General features: G+C 35.1%; 2 protein-coding genes and 1 pseudogene across 2 annotated transcripts; 1 reads left to right on the forward strand and 2 right to left on the reverse strand.

The window, feature by feature from the left end:
- Positions 1–3,205: 3,205 nt before the first annotated feature.
- LOC140977868 (cytochrome P450 94B3-like) lies at positions 3,206–4,904 on the reverse strand (annotated as a pseudogene).
- A 2,534-nt stretch (positions 4,905–7,438) lies between these two features.
- LOC140976060 (transcriptional elongation regulator MINIYO-like) lies at positions 7,439–14,913 on the forward strand. Its single transcript, XM_073439924.1, has 10 exons — positions 7,439–7,788; positions 8,040–8,940; positions 9,584–9,711; positions 9,825–10,009; positions 10,492–10,597; positions 10,680–10,937; positions 11,040–11,228; positions 11,357–13,573; positions 14,189–14,398; positions 14,561–14,913. Exons 1-10 carry the CDS (start codon positions 7,585–7,587, stop codon positions 14,735–14,737), a joined length of 4,575 nt encoding a protein of 1,524 aa, XP_073296025.1. The 5' UTR covers positions 7,439–7,584; the 3' UTR covers positions 14,738–14,913.
- A 432-nt stretch (positions 14,914–15,345) lies between these two features.
- LOC140977522 (ribonucleoside-diphosphate reductase small chain) lies at positions 15,346–17,248 on the reverse strand. The gene has a single exon (XM_073442266.1). It carries the CDS (start codon positions 16,466–16,468, stop codon positions 15,488–15,490), a length of 981 nt encoding a protein of 326 aa, XP_073298367.1. The 5' UTR covers positions 16,469–17,248; the 3' UTR covers positions 15,346–15,487.
- Between the last annotated feature and the right edge of the window lie 324 nt (positions 17,249–17,572).

The following is a 17,572-nucleotide window of genomic DNA, read 5'->3' on the forward strand; positions in this document are numbered from 1 at the left end:
CATATATATAAGTATCTCACTTGGTCTCACCTTATGTTTTGTCACTGTACAAAGCGAAAGTTTATGCACTGTAGTGTTCTACATTTTCTTAATTTTTCTCTTGATTTCAAATTTAATTTCATCATCTATTGGTCTTTAAAGATATATTAGAATTTTTTCTAAACATTTAATCTTAAATATGATCAATTAACCAAATAATTATTATACTTTGTATACAATAATAAATAGATTAATATCTTTGAAAATATAAAAAGTAATATATTGAGAAGAATAAAAAAAGAATGTTAGAATTAATACTATAATTATCTAATGTAAATATTAAATTTAACATCATACATTCGAAAATGTGTTTATTGAAATAAAGACTATGATGATAAACTAAAAATAATATCTATACGTTTTGATGTAACAGTATACGCTTGAGCCTACAATTGGTATCAGAGCCAAGATCGCGACTTTGATTTTCATTTATTGCAATTGGTGCAATTATTAGGAGATAGATTGTTTGGTACAATAATTGTCCACGATGGGTAGTCGCTTCAGCTGTTGTATGATTTAATTAAAGATTTGACTTGCATAGTTACCATCAGTTATAGTTTTTGGTAAAACGACAAACGCTCGATCCTATATTATTTGATTGTAAAGCTAGAAGAAACAGGTTGCATCAACTTTTAGTTTTGAATTGATCCCTTACATGTTACTCGATTTTTAAATTTAGAAGCATTCTACAGTTTTCAAATATTATTATATATTGAATTATAATTTATCCCTTTCAAATTGGATAAATACAAAATAAAAATCATGTAAATATTATTAACAAAAACATTTAAATAAAATATTAGATTTGTCGATAATCAAAATAAAAAATAAAAAAATTTTGATCCTTGAGTGAGAAATAAGATATTTAAATAAAGTTATAATTGCCACAATGAAATAGTGCACCTAAATGAATTTATCACTGTATTTTGAAACTAAAATGTCAAAAAAAAATCTCAACATATTATTTTTATATCATATTTAAAATAATTATGAATCCAAAATTTTATTATTTTGAGTTGGCTTTTGTTATGAAAAATCATTGTGAATAAATTGAATTTAAAAATTCTTATATCTATGTATATCACTTATTAATATATCAACCTAAGTCCAGGTAATAAAAAAATAAAAAATAAACTTATTTATCTTCGATGTACACAAATTATATAGTAAAGATATATGACATTTAAGACAATGAAGTAGAATAAATGTTCACATATAACAAAATATATACACAAGAAAAACAATAAATAAAAATATTTTTCTAGATATAAATATTTTTTTAAAACTTTTTACAGTGAGTTGGAGAAGATAAAAGAGAAAAAATATTAAATCTTTTGGGATACACAAAAAAATAAAAATGGAAGAAATGTTTGACATACTATGAATTCAGTTTTCAAATTAAATGTATACTATAAAGTTATATTTACCGTTCAAACTTTATAAATGCAATGAATTTTTCTCAAGATAAGAGTACACAAATGTTCCCGTTAAGATATTTAAACAATTAGAAAAATTAAATATATTATTTTTCTGAAGGTAATATCAATATGACATTAGTAATTTGATTGTGCTAATTATACTTATGAGTTGATATGATATATTAAAATAAGTGTCATAAGAGTCAGTAAAAAGATGATTTATTGTCAAAAAATTTATTATTATAAATTGTAAATAAATGACAACATTTAATCCATATTTTTTAAAATCAATCAATCAGTACTTTTTATGTGATGATAGATTGTTATAATGATTAGGGGTGAGCATTCGGTCGGTTTTGTTACCGACCGAACCGAATTAGTCATAATCAGATCGAATCGAAATATTTAGCAATAACCGAACCGACCGAATTAATTTTCATAACCGATGAAAATCGAACCAAATTAAAATCGGTTAATTCGGTTGGTGACCGGATTAACCGATTAGTTTTAAAAAAATTCGTGATTTAACTTTAATTATATATGTAATTTTTTTAACACTACAGTCTACACAACTGCATAAAAAATAAAATCACATACATCACAAATTTTTCTTTAGAATCATGGCTGATTTTAAAATTAAAAAGTAAAAATTTAAAAATATATTAAAATTGATAAATAATAGTATTTATTTTATCGGTTAATTCGATTAGCCGATTTTAAAATTTTGAAAATCGTAACCGAACCGAATTAACAGATATAACCGAATTTTTTAATTTGAAAACCGAATTTCCGAATTGACTCGGTTCGGTCGGTTAATTCGCTTTAATCGAAATTTTGCTCACCCCTAATAATAATGTGTAGTTTATATGTTATCAAATATAAGTGTCTAATAAATTAAAGGTGACTAAGAAAGTAAAAGCATCCAGTAGAAATTGTTGTCAATTTACATGAAAAAGAATAATAATCAAACAACATTGTAAATAAAAAATTGCATATCATTAATTGTCAAAAAAAATTGTAATAATTGAATATTGTAATAAAATATATGCATTATTAAGAGAATATGACAAATAACAAAAGAAAACAATATGAAAAAAAAAGATATGAGAAAAATTTTAGTATTCCAAATTTTTTTGAAAATTTAAAAAATATGTTTATTTTTTTTTCAAATTAGTTACATATGATAATTAACAAGAATTGTCAAAATTTACAATACTATTATCATTATTTTTTGTTGAGTTAATTAATTTTATTTAAAATTTTAATTATTTCAACATATGTTTCCTACGTGCAACGTACGTACATTAATTGAACTCCTTTTCGATGTATGAATACCCAACAATATATATTAATAACATGATGACCGGCCAAATATTGTGGAGTCTAATAACAATCGGTGTCGGAAAAGTTGAAATTTTAACCAAATCAATTGAACTCCTTTTCGATGTATGAATACCCAACAATATATATTAATAACTGGCATTATATTGACTTCACACTTCTACTTGAAAAATCTTATGTATACCTTTACAGATACTATTGCAAGTTGCTAATTATTATACTGCACACATCCATTCCCCGTATAATAACAAAAGATGATATGCGGTCGACTTCGTTTGGCCAGTCGTGCGGCGCCACATTGATTATTTAATCGACAAGATCATTATAGCTTTCATTTTTCTGTGCCCAAGGGATCTGTCTCTATCTATGGCTGCCCCATGCAACAACTGGAGGGGTACCAGACAAGACTATTTCAAAATGGCTCGGGACCTTCATCCGCTAAGCTCATAAAAAGTTCCATATGCTGTAGTCTATTGTCTTCTGCAGACAAAAACGTTAAATCCTCCGGCCATGTGAGCTGTGAGGAGTGGCACGAAGACCGGCGTGACCATGCTCGCTGGTCTGATTCTGAACCGCTTAAGAATCGAAGCCACCACATATTTCATTTGAATGAATGCCATTTCCCTGCCCAGGCAGGCCAGGATATTTATAAGGACTGATGTTCTTCAGCACCGTAACTCTACCTTCTTCCATTTCACTAATCCATCTTTCCGGCTTAAAGTCGAGCCTATCCGGACCCCACAAACTCTCCATCCTCCCCATACCATAAGGGAAATAGGTTACTCTATCTCCAGTCCGGATTTGAGTGCCATCTGGCAACAAATCATTAGCGATGGCATGCTTGGAGTCCCATGCAACAGGCGGGAAAAGCCTCATCGACTCATTAATGCACGCCTTTAACAGTCTCAAATTTTTGAGGGATTCATATTTCGATAATTCTTGATCCTGGTTAACAAATTCTATCTCCCTCACCAGCTCCTTTTCTACGTCAGGATGGCATGAGAGTAAATAGAAAAGCCAGGTCATGGCGGCTGATGTTGTATCCCTTCCTGCCATAATGAAGCTTATTACTGTATCCATCATAAACTCCTCTTCTTCTCTATTCAACCCCATTTTCGACAAAAGATCGTTACCTGATGAATTCTTCGTCTTCTTATCATGAATCACGTTTGCTATAAATGAATGGATTCTACCCATGGCCTCTTTAAGTCTTTTCTCCGACCCAATACTAAATAACCTCTTAACCTTCCACATAGCTGGCAATGGAGCCGCACCTCTTCTTGCACACACCTCCGAAGCAACATCAAAGGCTTCGATAATCGGATGTGGTGCTTCCAAGGAACATTGATCCAAGCAACAAGGATCAAACCCTAAAGAAACCTTACACACCAAGTCAAAAGCTAGCCTCCTCAACAAATCTTGCAAATCCACTGCTTTTTTGTCATCACTATCAGAAGCAGATTCTAGCACCGGCATCAACTTCTTTTCCAGCTCTTCTTTCAACAAATTCTCTGGGTAATATCTAATAGATTGAGCGCTGAACTCATGAACAACAAGCTGACGCTGCTTGTACCACAGGTCACCGTCGACATTGAATATCCCTTTTCCCAGAAAATCTGCAAGAATTTCAGTGAAAGGCTTTCCTTTGGGATAGTTGCTGAAGTTTCTTTTCAGCATGTACTCCACATTTATGGGGTTTGAGGTTACTATAGTTCGTGGAGCCCCAAACCTGGAGACAACAATCGTCTGTGTCTGGGACACGGATAACATGTCTGTGTACCAATCTAGCAAGCGATGACGATTCTTGTAGAAGGAAATCAGGCATCCAATAGCTGGATATGAAGTTGGACCAGCTGAACTAAGTAGTTTCCGGCTACACTTGAATCTACACCGAACAAATATTACAAAGCTCAAGAAGCAGAGAAGTGGGAAGAATAACAAGGAGAGTATTGAAGACATAGATACGAAGAATTTTCTTGAATATGGTAAAAACTTGGATTGGAAAATAGTCGTGGCGATCAAGTATTGAAGATGAAGATAACGCTAGCTATGAGTTGTGCATGGTTTGTTTTTTTGTGTGCTTTGTCTGAATCAGATATGACATGTATGTTGCTGCAGAAACTTAAAGTGAGATTACGAATCAATGTTCATCCAACTAAGTTATAGTTTGACCTGGACAAATAAATTTATCGCAGAATCTCATTATTAAGAAATAATGATCTACTCGTCCATAGTACTGATTATGCATGTGACGTGTTCATTTAATAAAAAAATAAATAAATAAGTGGTGGTGGCGGTGGTGGCGGCGTTCTTTCAATAACAAAATCTTGGAAAGTTTGTTTTATGACATGCGTGCATAAATATATGTGTATGTATTATGTTCTATGCGCCGATCTCATTCGTACAAATTTTTAATACTTCATGCATCGAGAGGAATATGTGTGTCCTTTTGAAATCCAATGCGACTTATTTATGCATTCTCGAAATTTTGATTGTTAGCACTACATATTAAATAACCATTCTTTTAGAAAAAAAAAAAAAAAGAAGTGTGTTTTTGATATTTTTTATTTTTGTCTGGGTGGTCAATATGGGGCCACCGCACAAGACTCAAAGCTGGATAGGGCTCCAATTGGGATATATTGGGTTAGATATTTGAGCTTTGGATTTTATCTTAAAATTTTTTAAAATTTAATAGTGGGCAGTAACCGGGCAACCGGGCACCTCAAATTATCTTCATCTTACCGTTTCTTAATCCTTGGGCTTTCTATTTGTTTTAGTAATCTGTGTGTATTCTTTGACAACAAAAAGAAATATGCTCAATTTATTTCTTTGAACAATGCTTAATGCACTGGTTTTCTTCATTCTTTGGTATTAAAGTAATTGGATATCAACTCTTTATGTCCGGATATTCACTACCTAGAAAGATATAGTTTCATATCTATATGGAGAAATAATATTTTCAACAGTTAATCGTAATATAAAAATGATTGATGACTTTACTGATAAAAATGCAAGAAGATCGGTTTTTCACAGTTAATCGTAATATAATATATTTTTCTTTTTCTACGATGTGACGATACTGATTATTAACAAAGCGGAATTTAATATTTTTTAATTATAGATATTAATTTATATGATCGAATAATGATATTATCTTTATATCATTGGTTTTATTATTAGTTTTATATAAATACAAAGGGCCCCATTTTTTTTGGCACGGGACCCTTCAAAGCCTAGGACCGGCCCTGATAATATATGTTTGATCATACTTTTTTGGAAGAGATATTTTTTGAGAGAAATTATAAGACTATATTTAAGTTCATACTCACAATCTGTTTTAATATAAGATTCTCTGAATTCAAAATAAAAATACGTGGATGAGTTCTACCAGACGATCAATTAATTATTTTAAATTAAAATATACCTGATGTGTCATTTCTGGTATAAACTCTTCCATCATTTTATATACTAGTGATCTTTGGCGTGCGTTGTGTGCTTATGCAATGTTTTTTGTTTATATTGAAATGAGGATCATATCATAATTGTGAAAAATAGTGAAGGGTTACAATGTAATTTGAATCAATGAATTTAAAAGAAAAATGAAAGAAAAAAAACAAATAGAATGAGAGGGTTGGTGGTGTAAGGAATAAACTCTATTATTATCTGTTGTACAAAAAAAAAAAAAAAGTCATATCCACTGAGCTACATGCTCTTTGAATTAAAAATTTGACATTTTATTAATATATAGTAAAATAAAAATAAAACATGATATTAAAAAGAAATTTAATATACAGTAAGAGATTATTGTTCCTTGCTATGCACTGAAGCATGAAAATGAGCTTGGATTTTATTGTTCCTCTATAACACCATTTTTAGTTCAAACGCCTTATACAGACTGATTTATCATCCCAATTGATTCCACTATTGATGAGAATTGAACCTGAACCTAATACTAGTTTATGTCGAACAAATAAAAAACTGAATCTATCTAAATAAATTAGGAAAACTACTCCTAATTAACATGACTCGAACCTGAGACCAATAAATCGCAAGACGTCAACCCCTTGTCGACAATTATATGTTGAATTTATATTAAATTGTGTATTACCCAATCTGTTTTTCTTTAAAAAATTAACTTTAACTTCTAACATGATTAATTTCGCTCCAATTATTGTGCAAGTTATATTTCCAATTTATTTTCATCGCATATTCTTCTCTTTTCTTCCTCGTTAATAAAGCTGCTCGTTCCAATTTTTTTTTATACCTTCTTCAAGCTTATTCGTCCAAAACAGTCGCAGAGACTATCTTTATAATTCAAATATCATTTCATGGAATGACAAAGTTGAGGGGTTTTTTTAAAAATAAAATAAGAAAAAAATCATTAAAAATTTTGGAAAAATAATTTATGAATTACATTAAAAAATAAAATATAGAATGCAAGAAGTCATTAAGAAAAATATCATATGCTAACCTGTAATTGGCCTTCATACATTTTTCAGCTTAAGATTTTTTTTTTAAAGTTGTTGCTTAAAAGAAAGAAGAACAGTTAGGCCCAATTCTGGAAAAACCACGTTTGGGTTTTGGCCCATTTCTGTTGGGCCCATTCTTTAATTTTCTGAATGTCGTGATAACTCCGCTCGTAAATACTCGCCGAAGCTTGGGATTGACTGGGATGCTCTCACCTGACTTGGAAAACGAATTTCTCAAGCAAACAGTCAACCGCTTGCAGTCGGACATCGTAGGTTACTTCACGACATAAACTTAACTAACAGTGAAGAAAGAGGAAATGGAAGGAACCAAAAACCGAAAATCCAAAATATTAGGAGTAACCCCAATCCACGTAATTGAAGATGACGCCGGGATGCTGGTCGGTGGCATTGTTGAAAAGGGCTTCTCAGACAACCAGCAAACTAGGCCTATGACACCGCCTTCCGCCCCTCACCCCAGTGTTCTGTCTTTTCCGGTGGCCCGTCACCGCTCTCACGGCCCGGTATGCGTGCCTATTTATGTTCCTGACTCCTTTACTGCTACTATGGCTTTTCCGGGTTTTCAGATTTTTATCGTGTGTCATTCATTGTTCACGACTCATCACTGAACAAGTTATTCTTGAGCTGTAGATGCATGCGTTGTCAACTTATAACGGGAGAGAATTTGTCTTTGTGTTTTCATTGTTTGCACAGTTTTTGTTTCAACGTTTTACCAGTAAACAAAATCATTAATTTGGCATATTTTTCTTTACAGCATTGGGCTCCAAAAGTTGGAAAATTTAAGGTTAACAATGATGATGATTTTGATTTGTGCATGGACGGTGAGGAAGATTTCAATGGGAGTGACCTGACTGCTAATGTGGCCAATCCAGTACAAAGAAAGGAAAAGAGAAGTTTAGATCTGAAAAGGTGGCAGGGTATTCTGAAAAATGATGGCAGCTCTCTGCGTCATTGGAAGGGAAACAAAAGTAACTCAAATCCTTTGAGAGTTAGCAATAAAGTGAATGAAGTATCTTGTGACAACATTGGGGCACAGATTTATGATATGGAGGAAAAGCTATGCCATACTTCTTACAATAGTCGTGAAGTAGAGCAATTTACTGCGAATGACATGTCTCCATCTCTCTTGAATGACACGCCCGGGAATATTAAAGATCCATTCCAGATGGCTACTGATGATGAATTCCTTGACGCAACCCAGGTTGGTGGGAACAGTCTTGAGAGTCAGATTGATGCAGAGAATCGTGCTCGGTTGTTAAAGATGTCTGCTGATGAGATTGCGGAGGCACAAGCTGAAATAATGACAAAGTTGAGTCCAGATTTGATTAAAGCCCTTAAAAGAAGGAGCCAAGAGAAAGCAAATAAGCTGAAGTTTTCTTTGTCAGACACAGCCACCGGTGGTGAAACTGTTAGTGGTCAATATGCGGAAAAGTCATCTAACGTATCGGTAAACTTTGATTTCAGTAACTCTCATAAGCACGAGAGAGAAGTTCCTGGAGACAAATCTACTTCCAAAGAAAATAAAGTTACCCAATATATGGATAAAAAGGATCATAGTTTGTGGAATGGTTGGAGTAAAAGAGTGGAGCATGTCCAGAATTTGAGATTTTCCTTGGATGGGAATATGATTGACAGTAATATAATTGACGACGCTGGTAAGCTCTAAGCCTGCAGAACAAAACTTAACCCACCTTTTTGGTTGTTATAATGTGAATACATTATTGCACAATATGGTCGATTCCTGAGTTTTTATATGTTTATGAGTAATTGAGTTTATATATTGCCACTGAAAAAAGAAAATTATTTGGCTTAATATCAATGAAACGCTACACATTACGTGGCTAAGAAAATTCAAAGATGGACCATATGAACAGCGTAAGCCAAAAAACTACAACATGGATTTTGTTAAATCACTCAGATAATTTTCTTGTTTATGCTGTCCTTTATATTATAATTAATTGTTAGCATCTCATCCTTAAGTTTGAAGCACGAGGTACCTATGGTTGTAGATGACATGGTTTTGTAAAATCAGCATTCTTAAACGAGAACAACAGACGCTTGTTGAAGTTGGTAGGTCAAGTGAGATTTGAGATATGACATTGTGATGATGATGTGACATGATGCGCTGCACACTTTAATTGAAGTCTTTTCTAATTCTATTGAAACTTCCTTTGTATGACAGAAGTCCCTCCCAACACCCCTCCAACTTTATGCAATTATATATGACGGACCAGTAAATTTATATTAATTTTATTTATTTATTTTTTTGTGGTGGTTTACAATTTTATCTTATCATAGGTAATACATTGTCTCAAAATGGGTACAGCGCAGATACTGTCTCTGAGCGCGATTTCCTTCGAACTGAAGGTGATCCTGGTGCTGCTGGTTACACTATAACGGAAGCAGTTGCTCTAACTAGAAGTGTGGTTAGCAAAATTTAATCTTGGCACCTCACTTTTACTTATATATTTTTTTTGGGAACAACCAAACAACACCCATTCCATGGTATATTGACATGCTTTTCATGCATATATTTCAGGTCCCTGGGCAACGCACTTTGGCTTTACATTTGATTGCAGCTGTGCTTGGTCGGGCAATTTTCAGCATCTGTCAGAATCAATTTAGTTTTACTTCTAACTCAGCTGATGCTTACTCTTTTGATGACTGGGAGGCTATCTGGGCTTTTGCTCTTGGCCCCGAACCAGAGCTCGCTTTATCTTTAAGGTAGACCTTCAGTGCATCATAACTATGTGCTTATTTATATTAACTTAATTACTTCCTTTTAATCAGCATATAGTGAACTATTGGCTTTGGTTTTGTTTTTTGGTGTCTGGTTCATTTGAAAGCATGCAGTTTAATTCTTTCATTGAACTAATTTTATGAACCAGCTATTTCACAAGCGCTTCATCTTTATATAATTTTATTCAGAGTTGGTACTGCTTTAGTTTCTAAAAGAGCAAGTTCATTATATTATTATGAAATTTTTTATTTCAATCATAACTCTTAATTTGTTAATGGCCTCCTAAGTTATATTATGTGTAAATTGGAATTGTAATATTCAGAAATAGGTGGAATTGTACTATTCAGAAATAGGTGAACATTAACGGTTCTCTGTCTAAATGTCAATTTCCTTTTTCTTTCATTTTTTTTATAAAAGTATGGTTGAATTATTTCGATGATGCTTTCTGATATGTGCTACTTTGTAGAATGTCTCTCGATGATAATCACAACTCGGTAATTCTTGCTTGTGCCAAAGCGATTCAGTGTGCACTGAGCTGTGACATGAACGAAATCATATTTGATATCTCAGAGGTGGAATTACATTTCTTGAAAAGTGGATTTCCCTCCCTGTATTTTAGTTTATCTTCATAAACTGATGATATCTTTATTTCAGAATGCTTCAACTCATTCAAATGATGTTTTTACTGCTCCTGTATTTAGAAGTAGGCCGGATATTAATGTTGGGTTTCTTCGTGGTGGCTTTTGGAAGTATAGTGCCAAGCCTTCTAATATTGATTTTATTGGTGAAGAATCGGGTGATGAACCCGCAGGTGAGCGTACTATTCAGGATGATCTAGTTGTTGCGGGGCAAGATATTGCTGCTGGTCTAATTAGGATGGGAATTCTTCCAAGGATTTGCTATCTCATAGAGGTAAACTTTTAAGTTTTGACTTCTCATTAGGTGATTTTACTGTGCAAATGAGTAATAAAGTTTGCTGTCTCTAAAATGAATTATCAACTCTTATGATGCCAGACAGATCCTTCTGCCCCGTTGGAAGAATGCTTAATTTCTATATTGATTGCAATAGCAAGGCACTCCCCAACATGTGCTGCTGCGATAATGAACTGCGAAAGGCTTGTTCAGACAGTTGCCAACAGGTTTACCCTGAAAGAACATATGGAAATTAACCCTTGCAAGATAAAAATTGTTAAGCTTATAAAGGTTCAAACTGCCTCTCTAATGTTTCAACCTTATGTTCCTCTTCTCAATGTGTTATCTATCTTGTATTTATTTTTTCTATATTTGATCACACAAAAACCCTTTTTAATTCCTCGGTTGGTGCTTTGAAGGTATTGGCTTGTTTTGAGAAGAAGAGTTGCTTAACATTCATAAAGAATGGAATTTTTCGCCAGGTGACTTGGCACTTGTACAGATATTCATTTTCTCTAGATCATTTGATTAAATCTGGCAAAGAGGTCGGCAAATATTCGTCTGCTTTGCTGGTTGAGCAGTTGCGTTTTTGGAAGGTTTGCGTTAGATATGGATATTGCATTTCTGACTTTTCCGACCTATTTGCTTCAATATGTATATGGTTGAGTGTACCTAATGTTGAGCTGCTAATTGAAAATGACATGATGAGTGAATGTTTCGCCATCACAAAGGAAGTTTATCTTCTGCTCGATGTTTTAGTTGCTAGACTTCCAAATTTCTACTCTGTCATGCATGAAACGGTGGAGAATACTACTCAAGATACAGAGTCTTTGTCTTGGAGTCACATGGGCCCTATCATTGATCATGCCCTTGAGTGGATACATGTCAAAACCATTCCATATGTATCTGGATTCTTTGGCCTCCAAGCTAAAGATGGAGGTTATCGCAGTTTGCAGGATCCAGAAGTAAATTCCTTGCTACAAGTCATTTCATCTGTTTTAAGAATTCTTTCAAGTGTGCTCAAAGCTGTGATCCCAGTGGATACTACTGGTTTGCCAAATGGAAATTTGCCATGGATTCCAGAGTTCGTCCCGAAGATTGGGTTTGCAATCATCAGAAACGGATACATGGGTTTTTTTGGAGAATGTAATATTAATGGTTCTGTTTTGGAGCATTTATTTCATTTGAGACTGAGAAACAGACAAGAGATAGCAATATATTCTACATGTTGCCTTCAAGGATTGATCCAAGTAGTTGCTTCTATTGATAAATTGATCCAGCATGCAAACCTTAAAAGTCATGAGGCATTATCCAAGTACTTGATTCTGTCGAGGGACGAAAAAGTTCTTGCTGATGGGATACTCAAGTCATCTATGGTTGAAGTGAGAGGTACGCTGACAACTTTGATGACATTAATCATCAATGAATGTCAAAGTATGCATCCTATTGAGGTATTTGGCAGAGGTGGCCCTGCTCCTGGAGTGGGTGTGGGATGGGGTGCTTCTGGTGGAGGATATTGGTCCTTGAAAACTCTGTTGGCTCAGCAAGATGCCAGATTGTTTACTTACTTACTCAAAGTTTTCGAAATTTCTACTGCAAAAGATTTATTGGATGCTGACGAGATGGGGTGTTTAATGCAAAGTATAAATTGCACCCTTGCAGCTAGTTTGATTGTGGGTCCAGGGAATAGTTCTGTTTTTTATAAGCTTCTGAATTTCATGTTTCAGGTTCCTGTTCTAAAGCATCTAGATTTCGGTATCCGCCAGTTTCTGTGTCTTAGAAAAGGATTTAAGCCCTTTGGGTGGAATTATGAAGAAGAGGATTACCTGTTATTAGCTAATGTTTTGACTGCTCACTTCAAAAACAGGTGGCTAAGTGCAAAAAAGAAGTTAAAATCCAAGAAAGAAACCAATCATTTTAGCCACAAAACAAAGAAAGGTGGTCATTGTTTGGAGACCATTCATGAAGATGTTGATCCACCAAACATGATAATTCAAGAGTCAACTTCCTTGATGATGGAGTGGGCTTACCAGAGATTGCATCTTCCGGCACATTGGTTTCTCAGTGCAATATCCACCATTCATCTTGAGAAAAATGCAAATCCTTGTGCATCTCACAACTCAATTGAAGTTACCAAAGGCGGACTCTTTTTTCTCTTATGTATTGAAGCAATCCCTGCTTTCAGTACCTCCGAGGCCTTCTCCCCTGTTAAATCCGTCCCAGTTGTTTGGAAACTGCACGCATTGTCTGTGGTATTACTTTTTGGAATGTATGTTCTTGAGGATGAAAAGAGCCGGGATATTTATGAAAGTTTACAGAAAGTCTATGGTGAAATCCTTGATGATAAACTTTTTTCTAATTTGAGTGATAACTTGGTTGTGGAGCCCCTTAAATTTGAGTCAGATATACATGAGAATTACTCTACTTTTATTGAAATTTTGGTAGAGCAATTTGCTGCTGAATCTTACGGTGACATCATATTTGGTCGACAAGTTGCGATATATTTAAATCGATCTGTTGAAACTTCTGTAAGACTTACGACTTGGAACACATTGTCTAATGCTCGTGTTCTTGAACTTTTACCTCCTCTGGATCAATGCTTAACAAAGGCTGAGAGCTATCTTGAACCAGTTGAGGTATTACCTGCAAACTCCTTTGTTCGATCTATTATATTATAAGAATGTTAAATTAATTATTATCTAGAAAAAAATCAGAGGCAGCATGCAAAAAATGGGAGACAGTATGGAATTTGTAAAAGCTTCTGATAGTTACCATTTCCTAAGGTTTTCGAAAATCATTTGGATATCAAGATATGATATTGTTGGATTTGTATGGACAATAGTGAAAACTAGTAACATTTTTTATTCATTGTTTTTCAAGAATTGTTAATCTTTTCTCATTCATTTGCTGGTTAAAAGTATTTTAAATTCTTTCTACAAAGCACAACCAACATCTCCCATCAGAGATTTGTTTAGACAAGGACACCTTGCCTGCCATTAAAGGTTGAATTATATTATTCAAAGGGCTAGTGTTGAAAGGAGTCCTGAAAATTTCTTCTGATTGTTGATATTCCAAAGAAATTCATGAGTTGGTTGTGAAGGAGAAAGAGAACTTGCAAAAGTTAAATTGCAATTGATTGTCAGCCATAGTTACAGTTATTAAACCAGTTGTGGATTTTGTTCCTGCTTCAAATCGTTGTTTGAAGATTGTTTCTTACACAAATAGAACTCATGCAGTTAACTTGTGTGCAGGATGATGAGAGGATTTTGGAAGCTTATGTTAAATCATGGGTCTCTGGTGCTCTCGACAAAGCAGCAACCCGGAATTCAGCTGCATATTCGCTGGTTCTGCACCATCTTTCATGTTTCATTTTTCAGAATCTTGCTGGTGATATGCTCTCACTGCGCAATAAGCTTGTAAAATTTCTGTTGCGAGATTATTCTCACAAACAGCAACATGAGGTATGATAGCTGTTTGACTACTAATGGAACTTTACACTTCTGATAATGAAAGGAGGAAAGAAGGCACTGTCACCTTCCTAATGGGAAAAATAAGAATATGCTTTGTGTCTCGTGTGTATTTACTTGCAACGTGATTCTATATTTGTTTCAATTTGTTGACAGGGCATGCTGTTGAAATTAATAGAGTACAAAAAAAAGGCCATGATCATGTCAGAGTTTGACTCACCCCATTATATCTCTGGGATTGATAAAAGAGTGCAGCTACTGAAAGAAATTTGTCAAGGAAATTCGTCGCTCATGGTTGTAGTAGAAAAGCTCAATTCCGGCTTGCTTCATTAGGGAACTCCGGGCACTCATTTCTTGTTTAGTAGAGTTTTCTTTTTATGAAAGCTTTAGCATATCTTAAAAGTTAGAGATTAGAGATTAAAGTTTATGCAGGCGATTTAAAATTTGAATTCGAGTGTCTGAAGTAACAAGTTTTTGGGGACTGCTTCAAGGTGGCATTTGAGAATGCATATTTGTATACACTTCATCTCTTCTTTTGCACAATACGTGAATCTTCATAGAAGTTGCTGGTAATTCTGCGTTTAGATCTATGCTGTCGATCAGTGTTGAATGTGAGTAAGTTTCGGAATTTCTGATTATAAAGTGTTTTGTTTAAAATATAATTTTGCATAGTAATCTCCATTTTAATCTCGATTCAAGATTTATGTACCTTTCTGACCAAAAAAAAAATAGAATCAAAATAGAAAAGCAATTGGAAATTGTTTTTAAGCTAAATCAATCTTAAATACCAACACTGCAAACAAAGAAAATAGCAAAATGATTATATATATTATGTTTAAAAAAGGAAAAATAAGATTATATTCAAAATTTAAGATCCTACATTGCACAAAGAAGGAAAAAATACAGCCCGTCCGGTGATAAAATTCCAATAATCCATGTAATGGTGCAACTATTACAAACATTTTAGTTAAATTGAAATTCAAAGTAGAACCAAGCCAATTTACATCAAAGATTTAGCGTAAAAATTGAATCCAAGAACACTAACTAATTCATTGGTAACACAAAGTTATTTCTTGGAACAAACTAGAAATCCTCATCCAGTTTGAAAACATGGGTAACCCCATTTCCATTCAAACTAGACATAATCGATGCCTTTTGATACTCCCCCACTCTTTCCTCGAAGAAATTTGTCTTTCCTTGCAGGCTAATCAGCTCCATCCAATCGAACGGGTTCTGCACATGGTAGAGCTTTCCATATCCCAGAGCATTCAACAACCTATCTGCCACGAACTCTATGTATTGGCTCATCAAATCCGCGTTCATACCCACCAGTGCGCAGGGAAGGTCGTCGCACACGAATTCCCTCTCGATGTCCACTGCGTCTGCGATGATCCCTTTCACTCTCTCCTCGCTCAGCTTCATTTTCAGTAGACTGTATAGCAAGCAGGCGAAGTCGCAGTGCAACCCTTCGTCTCTGGAGATCAGCTCGTTCGAGAAAGTCAGTCCCGGCATTATCCCGCGCTTCTTGAGCCAGAATATGGCGCAGAAGCTTCCGGAGAAGAATATACCTTCAACACAAGCGAAGGCCACTATTCTCTCCGCGAATGATTCCGACCCGTCGATCCAGCGGAGGGCCCACTTGGCCTTCGTTTCGACGCAGGGGACGGTTTCGATCGCGTGGAAGATCAGGTTCTTCTCGGCGGAATCTTTTATGTAAGTCTCGAGCAGGAGGCTGTACATCTCGGAGTGGATGTTCTCGATGGCGATCTGGAAGCCGTAAAAGGCCCGAGCCTCCGAGATCTGGACCTCCTTCATGAATCGACCCGCAAGGTTCTCCAAGACGATGCCGTCGGATGCGGCGAAGAACGCGAGCACGTGTTTGATGAAATGCTTCTCGTCAGCAGTACGGGCGTCCCAGTGGCGGACATCCTGGGACAAATCGACTTCCTCCGCCGTCCAGAAGGAGGCTTCAGCTTTCTTGTACATTTCCCAGATTTGAGGGTACTGAATTGGGAACATGCAGAATCGATCTGGGTTGGGGGCGAGGAGGGGTTCTTCATGCATGTTGGCCAGTAACGATGAACAATATACAACCAGAGAAGACGATGAAATGTGAATCGAAGAGTGCAGCGTTTAAATAAGGATTTCGAAATTTGGAGAAGATTAAGAGGCGGGATTTCGGAGCGTACAGAGTAAGATACTTGCGAGGGAAGTTTTGGTTGGTCAGGAATCGGCTGCGACGGGTTCATGTACACCTCGGAAGATAAGCAATTGAAACAGCCACGAATCCAACAATTTCAAATTGGTCAATTTTGCTCGCAATTTTCAGGTTTCGGAGGCTGTAATGGCGTTTGAGTTTCAATCTGTCCAATGGCCTGTCCATTGGTTCAAGCTCGTCCTCTGCTTTTTTGAGAGGAGAATTGGAAAGGATCACAATGTCTTGTCATTGATTGATGGGCTGGTCAAATTTGACAATGTCTTGTCATTGATTGATGGGCTGGTCAAATTTGACAGTGTCTTGTCATTCATGAAATCCAGAGATCAGTGTTTAACCCGTAAACCACCCCTTGAGTTACAGAGCAAGGAAGAGGGAGTCCTTTAGGTTGCGCAAAAGGAGGGTGTCGTGGTTGAGCCACAGCTGGTGCTCGCTCGTTAACCTGCGGGAAATTGGCTATTTCTGTGTTAACAATTGAAATTATGATGAGCTGAACTTACAGATCGCACACTCTTTGTACTTGCAAGTAGTAACCAACAAACATCAGTAGCAAAAAACTCTGCCTCCAAAGTCAGCTGTCGAGATCTTCCATAGAGATTGGCGTACAAAATCGGGGCAAGACATCAAGCTGTGTTGTGTTGATGAGCTTGTCTTTCTAGTGTCCATTCGGATTAGTCGAGTTGAAACATAAATATTATTTATTAAAAAAATCTCACCTTGAACTCGAAATTGATGAACCCAAACCCGAATCCAAATCCAAATCAACCCACCCGAAGAATTATAATATTTTTATGTTCTTCATAACATAAAATTTTATTAATTTAATCTTAGTTTATGATATTTAATTTAAATTATTTAATTTGAAATAATTAAATTAAAGTAAAATTTTTAAACACGTTTTACACTTGCGTCTCACTATTTGTGTTCTTATCCTATGCCTTTTTTTTTTTTTT

This window comes from Primulina huaijiensis, chromosome 5, assembly GCF_012295235.1.
Source record: "Primulina huaijiensis isolate GDHJ02 chromosome 5, ASM1229523v2, whole genome shotgun sequence".
NCBI classification, from domain to species: Eukaryota; Viridiplantae; Streptophyta; class Magnoliopsida; order Lamiales; family Gesneriaceae; genus Primulina; species Primulina huaijiensis.